The 8681-nt window shown below is 67.2% G+C and overlaps 1 protein-coding gene across 1 annotated transcript in view; it reads right to left on the reverse strand.

Annotated features, from left to right (window-relative positions):
* Nucleotides 1–1521: 1521 nt before the first annotated feature.
* The window catches only part of LOC119102398 (protein toll-like), a 43717-nt gene continuing 36557 nt past the window's right edge, over nucleotides 1522–8681 (reverse strand). Inside the window, 1 exon segment of the mRNA XM_037225766.1 lies at nucleotides 1522–2519. Within this exon segment, the coding sequence (XP_037081661.1) occupies nucleotides 2514–2519 (6 nt within the window). The 3' untranslated portion in view covers nucleotides 1522–2513.

Here is an 8681-nt window from a genome sequence, read left to right on the forward strand (position 1 = left end):
CTTTGACTTGCAGGCGAGGTCTATGAAAAGTTTATCAGTTTTCAACAAAATTCGACAGTCCTTTCCTCCCCCCTCGTCTCTAAGTTGAAAGTCAGTCATGTTCGCATTTAGATGTTGGCACATATGGGGTTGCTGGTCCCATAATTTTCCTATCATAACATAACATAAGTTCTGCGCACAAGGAGCCATTTGCCAACGTGAAGATCTTAGATCTTTGGGCGTTCGGCCTAGGGAAAATTATTCAGCGAGTAATAATCTCTCCGATAATCATCCACGGCGATTCTGCATTTGTGTTCGGCAGGTCCAGAAATTGTCCCCCAGTTTCGTCTCCCATACGCCATGCACAGCGGACGGTCGACGACTATGCATAGTGAAAAAAGATTCTCCGCCTCGGCCGTGCTTTGAAAACTTTCCGGAATTCTCCCGGTGCGGATAATCTGTGATGATTTTCCGGGTTGGCAGTGCCGAGCACCATTCCGGAAGTTTTTCCGATATTCCAGGTGATTTTCCGAGATTATCTGCCAACCAAACACGCCACTAGCGTGCTGAGTGCCGCCGTTTTCAGCTATACAGTGTCTGTCAAGTTTCACGCAGCAACCTCAATCTGTTGAGGCACATGACAAATCAAACGATCTGGGTGGTGGAGACTTAAGGTTCATAGCAAAATACAGAATGGAGAATCCGCACATAGTGGCATTGCACCGCTATGTCTACCGTAACGGGGCCATTGGCATGCATGGAGAACACAGTTCCATTTATGCTGCATGTCGCATCGAGGACATAACACATACGGGCTAAACAAGCTAACCACAGATACAGCAGCAGCTGACGAGCCTGCTGCCGTGGTGCGCCAACCCGCACTCCAGCGTTCTCCCCGCATGTGTAGTTAGTCACCACCAGGGTCGCGCCGGTCGGGTGCTATTGTCTTAGGCCGGTGACGGTGCGGAAGCGGGCGAAGAGGGCGATGGCTGCTGCTGACGCCTCGCAGTTCGCCGCCTCGCAGAAGGAAGCCCCCCGGGCCAGTGCGGGTCGCGGTTCTGCCGGTTCATGACGCGCCACGTGACCGCTCTTGTGAACCGCGTGGCTGTGGTGTCGGTTGACAGGGGTGCACGGCACGAGGCCCGCCACAAAGCATTACAATGGGTACATCTACACATGCGCAGCCCATTTGGACACCAAATTCCTCCCACATAACTCCTCTAGGTACAAATACCTGGACCGCTATGAACCTGGACAGCCGAGTTGTGCTGCATGTGCGGAAGATGATTTTATTGATTTGAACGTCGGGATCAAAACAAAGTTGCATCATCCAGCCCAAGTTTTTTCTGAATAAGTTTCCCATTGTCTGGAAGGCTTGTGGTGAACCGATAACTCCGGCTGTGGAGTCACGCGTCCCCACACATGATTACCGAACGTGAGCGGCCGCTGCTGCCGGCGTGCTGGTCGGCACGTATTGGGGCTTGCTATCTGTGCTTGTTATCGTGAATGTTGTAAGTCAATTGCCTGAGAGATGATAGCAGAAGCTCTTGACAACATGTATTGCAACATAATCATATCGATCGCTGCTGAAACACTGAGATGCTGAGACGCTGTCGGGAATGCAACAACCCTGATGGGGGACAGCGCCTGCAGACGATGAGCGCCCGGCGTCCCTAGACTGAACGCTTTGTACACCAGGCGGCGCGCGCGGCGCCGCCCGCCTATTGTACCCACCCGAAGGAAGCGCGGACACTACGCGGCTCTGCAAAACCAGATGACGACGCGGACCACAGCACGAGCGGAACGGTGCAGCGATAACGGGAGGCAGTGGGGCGACAAACATGAACCGCGCTCCCCACAAGTGCGGCCGGGGCGGCACTGCGGCCTCTGAGCAGCGCCGACCGGCCTGCCTGTCGGCGGCGGCGCTCCACCGCGCCGGGCGCCTCCCTACCGGCCTGTCTGATCATCTACTTTGTCGTACTCGTGTCACAGCCTAGCATGATCGTCGCCATCATCGGACGCGCCGACGCCACGCGCCGCGGGCAGCGACATCCGTCGGCCGGTCGCTAGTCCGGTGTCGGCCGGCCGCCGCTCGCACGCGTCGGCCAACCCGACCACACACCGCCGGACGATCCGCAGAGCGGGCGTCCGCCGGGCGCCGCTGGCGCGTCACGTACGCCGGTCGCGCACGTCCACACGTCCTCACACCGCCGACCGCGCACGTCCACACATCCGGCGTCGCCGACCGCGGCCGGCGCCGCTCCCACTCGCGTGACTCGCTCCGATCGGCGCGCACGGCATGTGCGGCGCTTCGGAGAGTGCGCTCCAGCGCGGCTGCCGTGTCGAGCTGGGTCGGCCGGCGCCGGCATGGCGGTGCTCCGCACCCGAACATGTCAAGCCTGCGGGATGGCGGGAGCGAATGCGGCGTGCGAAGGATACTGCGAGAGATACTGGAACTTCTGGCGCGCGGTAGCATCGCACAAGCGTCCTCCGTTCTCCGTCGCGACGTGGCGATTAAACCACGTGATCACCGATTAAACCACGTGATCGCCGAACTGCTCGCGCTGAATGCTCTCGACGATGGGCGCCAGTTTGTCGCCGACGAAGCAGCCGTTGGCGTGACCGCCGCCGCCGGGCGTGGCCGGCATCTCGGTGGTGGGCGTCGAGCCGGCCGAGCTGAGGCCGTTCTCGCGGATGATGAGGCCGAGCTTGTCGGAAGTGAGTCGGCGCCGGCCTCGGCGCCGCCTCAGCCGGCGCCCCTTGTGCGGCAGCGCGTACCGGAGGCGCTCCCAGAACAGCGCGTCGCCCCACTTGAGGTACGTGTTGCTACTGATGTAGAGCCGCAGCTCGGGGTCCATGGCGGCCGGGTCGGGCAGCTCGCCGTACACCAGCACGATCAGGCGGTTACGCTTCTCGTTGAGCGCCTGCTTGTGCGCCGTGAGGAACTCCAGCCGGCCCCACTCGCTGCGAAGGAAGTTCTGCGACATGACGACGATCACGCGCCGCGAGCTCTGCACAGACTGCTGAATCTGGTCAGTGATCCACTCGCCGGCCAGCCAGTCGCGGAAGTGCAGGCACAGCGAGTACTTGGGCTCGCCCTGCTCCAGCTGCGGCACCAGGTGCTCCACCACGAACTCCTCGTCCAGGTGCGAGTAGCTGACGAACGCGTCGTACTTCTTGTCCGTGTCCAGCTCCTCCTCGGTGACGAAGCGCATGCACAGGTTGTGCGCGTACAGCCACACCTTGATGGTGTCGCTGTAGTGGTAGTAGAGCACGGCGATCACCAGCAGGCACATGGCGAGCGCCGTCGCCGCGACGCACACGGCTATCAGTGTGGCTTGTCGCCACGGACACACCTCCTCGGGCTTCAGCGCCAGCAGCGAGCTGTTGTGGCCCACGCAGAACACGTCGCTGGCGTCGAGCACCTGGCGCGACCCGTTGCTGACCAGGCGCTGCATCAGCCGGTGCAGCGGCAGCATCGCGCAGTCGCACACGACGGGTTGGCGCCGAGCGCCACCCGCACGCCGCTCCGCTCCAGGTAGGCCACCAGCTGCGGCGAGACGGTGCTCAGGTGGTTGTGGTCGAGGCCGCAGCAGGCGCAGCGCCGGCGGCAGCGCGCTCGGCTCGACGGTCGTCAGGTTGTTGCCGCTGAGGTGGAGCTCCGTGACGGGCGCCGTGGTGGCGGACAGGTTGGTCAGCCGCTGCAGCGCCGTGCCCTCCAGGTGCAGGCTGACGCCGAAGCGACGGACGCGCGGCAGCCGCGTGGGCAGCGCGGCGCCCGCCGGCCGCGCCCCGCACGTCACCAGCACCGTCTGCTGGCTGCTCTGCTGCTGGCACGCGCAGCCTGCCGGGCAGTCGGCCTCCAGCGGGCACAGCAGCTGGTCGGCGTGCAGCGCGGCGAACGGCTGGCCGGCCAGCGGCGCCGGCCGCGCGCAGGCCAGGCCGTCCGTCACCAGCTGGAAGAGCTCGTCCAGCTCGGCGCGGCGCGCGAACGTGCCCGTGCCGTCCAGGTAGGCGCGCAACGACAGCAGCTGGCAGTCGCACAGCAGCGGGTTGTCGTTGACGTTGATGGCGTTTGGCTTGCGGTGGTCGTTGCCGTCCACCTTCATGGTGGCCAGCGGAAACGAGATGGTGGAGATGTTGTTGGAGCGCAGGTCGATCTCGGCCCTCGTTGCACAAGAAGTTGAGGTCATCGAACGTCAAGCCGATTGCAGCAGGTTCCGGCGCAGGTCCAGCCGGCGAAGGTGCACCAGGTTGACCAGCAGGTCCTGCGTGATGTGGTCGATCCGGTTGTGGGCCAGCGTGAGGTCGCGCAGCTCGGCCAGCTCCTGGAAGGCGGGCGGCCGCGGCGAACGCCGGTCGAACGCCAGCCGGTTGCGGTCGAGCCGCAGCAACCGCAGGCTGGTGCCCAGGCCGCTGAAGGTGGCCGTGCTGACGTTGCTCAGGTCGTTGCTGCCGAGGAAGAGGCGCTCCATGCGCGGCGTCGCCGCGAACAGCCCGTCCGGCAGCGCCGCCAGCCGGTTGCGGCTGAGGTACAGGGTGTCGAGCCGCGGCACTTCGCGCAGCAGTCCGGCCGGCAGCGTCGTCAACTGGTTAGCGCGCAGGTCCAGGTTTTGCAGTGCGGTCAGGCCGGCGAAGACGCCCTCCGGCAGCGCCTCCAGCATGTTGTTGTCAAGCGTGAGATGGTCAACGACTTAAGGTCGGCGAACAGGCCGGCCGGCAGTTGGCGCACGTTGAGCCTGTCCAGCATCAGCATCTCGAGCCGTCGGAGGCCGCGGAACAGGCCGGCCGGCAGCGTGGTCAGGTTGCCGACGGACGAGCTGCCGCCGTTGAGGTGCAGCAGCCCGCAGACTAGGCGCGCCGGCGAACAGCCCCTCCGGCAACCGCTGCAGCGGGTTGTACTGCAGGCGCAGCGATTGCAGGCGCGACAGCGACGTCAGCGCGTCCTCGGGCAGTTCTCGAGCTCGTTGCGGTACAGATCCAGCATCTCCAGCTGACCCAGGTCGCGGAAGTGTCGCCGGCTGCGCTGGCGCAGCAGGTTGTTGCCCAGGCTGAGCAGGCGGCAGCTGCGTCCGCCCGTCCAGCAGCTGCTCGGGCAGCTCCCGCAGCTGGTTGCCGGCGAGCCCCAGCTGGCCGAGGCGCGGCGTGTGCTGGAACAGCGCGCTCGGCAGCGTCAGCGCCGTGCCGCTTAGCGTTAGGTTCTGCAAGTGCCCCAGCGTGGCCAGGAAGTCGTCGTGGATGTCGATGCGCGTCAGACCGTTGAGCTGCACGCTGGTGGCGTTGCTGCCGTGCAGGAAGTCGGCGGGCATCGTGTCGTTGAGCATGTCGTGCGAGTTGACGCGCAGTCGTTGCGTGCCGCTCACGCCCAGCCGCTCGAAGAAGGCGACCAGCCGGCCGGTCGGCAGTGGGCACAGGTTGAACACCACCTTCTCCACCGGGCCCAGCGTCATGTTGTAGCTGTAGAGCAGCTGGTAATGCTCGCGCCGCATGGTGAGCGGGTCGCACCAGATGATGAGCGAGGCGCCCGACGCCGCCGTCGGCGCGACGTAGGTCACGCGGTACGTGAACTGCACCGGCAGCCGACAGAAGAGGTTGAACGAGCCGCCCGGGATGGTCTCGCAGTAGCAGGCGGCCTGGTGGTCGCAGAGCGGTAGCTGCGCCGCGTCGCCGCCGCCGCGCCGCAGCTGGCGAGCAGCGCGGCCAGCGGAAGCGCCAGCGGCAGCCTCATGGCGGCTCGGGCACCCTACGCGGCCGGTGAGACGGTTCGACCCGCGGACGACGGCACACATCCCAGCACCTGTGAGAGACAGACAGGTGGTCAGTGGAGCGCACATCAAGTCACCGGCACGCCAGGCGCGCGAGGAAAACCGGACGCCGTTGCATAACGGTGCGAGCCCTTGATGCCGTTCGCATAATCGAAATCACGACCGGACCATCGGTCGTCCCGTTACCGGCTGGCTGCGACATCGTCCCGTCTGGGACGTCGGCGGTGTAGTCCCGGCGCGAGGTGCCCGTCCCATCGTCCGTGCCGGGACGTCTCCGTCCCACCACCCCGCCTCGGGAATGTCCGCCCCGCGGCTCGGTACACTCGGGCCGCGCCGACGCCCGACCGACCTGCGCTGACTCAGTTAGGGAGCGGCCGGCCGCCGCCGGTCGCGCCGCGGCGCCGTCTCATCGGGCGACTCACGTGCCGCCCCCTGCCGGCCATAGCGTGCTCGGGCGTCACTACTGGCCGTCAGCGGCGGCGGCGTTCGCACGCCAGGGACCATGCGGCCGGCCGACGTGGCCGCCGCCGCCGTACCGGGCCGGCGCCTTCGGTCGCACGCCGCTACCCGGCCACCAACCTGGGCCCGGATGGAGGACGGGCGCGAGGCGGTGCGGCCGCGGGACGAGGGGTGATGATGGAGCGCGATATGGAGCTGGGGTGGCCGACATCGCCGGAATGCCCCAGCTCCACCCGGGGCGGAAGGGCGTGGCCATGGAGAGATGCTGCCCCCGCGCCCCAGGAATCACGTGGCGACCGCAGCTGTACGAACTGAAGTCGGCGGACTGACGGGTCGTACATGCCACGCTCTGCCATGCTCTACCCTGACCTGACCTGACCTCGGGGTCTGCGGTGCTGTGGCAGTGCTGTATCGGCCGCGCCGCTCACCCCAACAAACGCCGCCGCTGCGCCGGCGGAAGGACAGCCAGCGGGCGTCACGGCCGCGGCCCGAGGCGGGCATCCCCGGACTGCGTCGTTGGTGTGGCGTTCCCGAAACGGGAGCCGGCCGGGCGCGCCGCCCTCGCCCTGTCCTCGCAGACGACCTCCCGCGCGGGGCAGCCCGCTCTGAGTCGGCCGTAAACACGGATCACGTCCCAGCTGGGCTCGCGAGCCGGCACGGCAACATGAACCGCTGATTGGCACCGTGTTCCTGGCGCTCCGAGAAACGACCGGGCAAGCCCCCGAGGCACCCGCAGACCGCTACCTACATCCCGTTCCGCTACGGTCGAAGTCGAAGCTGTTCGAATGAATTCCAGATGGAGGGCAGTGGTCTTGAATCGGGGCTGTAACCCTTGACATGATTTTACAGCCTAAATGTACTGTGAGTTATGAGAGCAGTCGCTGCAGCATTCGACCGAAACCACCAAATACCGCTGCTGGTCATGGTCCGAATCACCTGCAATACAGAGCCGAGCCGAGCTCTGCACAGGAAGCACTCATCCGGCCACCGGCGTGACGTGACGCCAGCTGACGCGACTCTGAGCACAGCGGCGCCGCGTGCGGACCGCCACACCTCCGGACGGGCGCTGCACCAGCGCCTGGCGGCCCGCCCTCCCGTCCGCCCCGCCCCGTCCCCGCCCCGTCCGTCCGCCCCGCCCCGTCCCGTCCGCCCCGCCCGTCGCGTCCCGTCCGCCCCGCCCCGTCCGCCCTCCCGTCCGCCCCGCCCCGTCCCGTCCCGTCCGCCGCGTCCCCGTCCGCCCCGCCCCGTCCCGTCCGCCGCCCCGCCCGCGTCCGCCCGTCCCGTCCGCCCGCCCGTCCGCCGTCCCCGTCCGTCCGTCCCGTCCGCCCGTCCCGTCCGTCCGCCCCGCCCCGTCCCCCCGCCCCGTCCGCCCCGCCCCGTCCCGCCGCCCGTCCGCCCGTCCCGTCCGCCCGTCCGTCCGCCCGTCCCGTCCGCCCATCCCGTCCGCCCGTCCTGTCCGCCCGTCCCGTCCGCCCGTCCCGCCCCGCCCCGCCCCCTCGGCGCGCTCCAGTTGTCGGACGTCGAGCGGAGGCCCAAACTTGCAGCCGTTTGCGCCCGTGTGCCCATCCATCACGGCCCATCCAGTCGGCGCTGATGGGCTGGGACGGCTCCCAGGGGTGCCAGGCCGGCGGATGGCTGCTCGGAGCGCGGCCGGAGCCGGCGCCTCGCAGCCACGCCTCCGCACGACGCACGTGCTACCGGCCGAAGTCAGATTACCGTTTCGCGAATCTCCGGCGGAAAAGCTGGCCGTCATGAACTACCGCCGTGGAGAACACCGCGTCGTGCACGGTGCACGTGCACACGGGCCGCGCGCGGCGCTGCAGCGGGTTCTGAGTAGCGCTGGGCAGGCGAGCGGCCGGCGTTAGTTCCGGCGGTGTAGCGGCGGTGCGGACCGCCGCGGCAGCGAGCACCTGTGCAGGCCGCCGCGCGGCGCCCGCAGCTCCCGCAGCCGCGAGCGCTGGCGTCATGGCTCCCTGGAGACCGCCCGCGTCCAAACTCAACGGAAGTGAAATGAACTCACGGCGTCCGAATGCGTCCGGCGAATTTATGACGCCTCGGGGAAACTGCGCCGTCGGACTGACATTCAACAGAGTGCCTCCGGGGGGTTACCTGACACGTGCCCTGATGGGTTCTCCGAAGCGGAGGCTGGGCGGGGGCCGGCACGCCCACGATCAGAGGTCGCGGCTGGGGTCGACGTCGGGTCAGCTGCCACGCCCCGGCCGACGGCCCGGGGCCGCGGGGTCACGGTCACCGTCGCCCGGTGTACGCTCCGGCGGGTGGGCAGCCGTGAGCGAGCCGCCGGCCGCCGGCAGCGTTACGTCACTCATCACGCCAGGCGTGACGGACGGCGGCAGACGCTCCCCGACAGACGGTAGCGGACAGCACGCCTCGGTCGGAGGTCGGCGGGCCGGCCGGTGCGGCGTCGGAGCCGGCCGAGGGCGGTGCGGTGCTGTCAGGACAGGCGGCCAAGAGCAGTAC

This window comes from Pollicipes pollicipes, unplaced genomic scaffold, assembly GCF_011947565.3.
Source record: "Pollicipes pollicipes isolate AB1234 unplaced genomic scaffold, Ppol_2.1 Scaffold_5724;HRSCAF=6776_pilon_pilon_pilon, whole genome shotgun sequence".
Taxonomy (NCBI): Eukaryota; Metazoa; Arthropoda; class Thecostraca; order Pollicipedomorpha; family Pollicipedidae; genus Pollicipes; species Pollicipes pollicipes.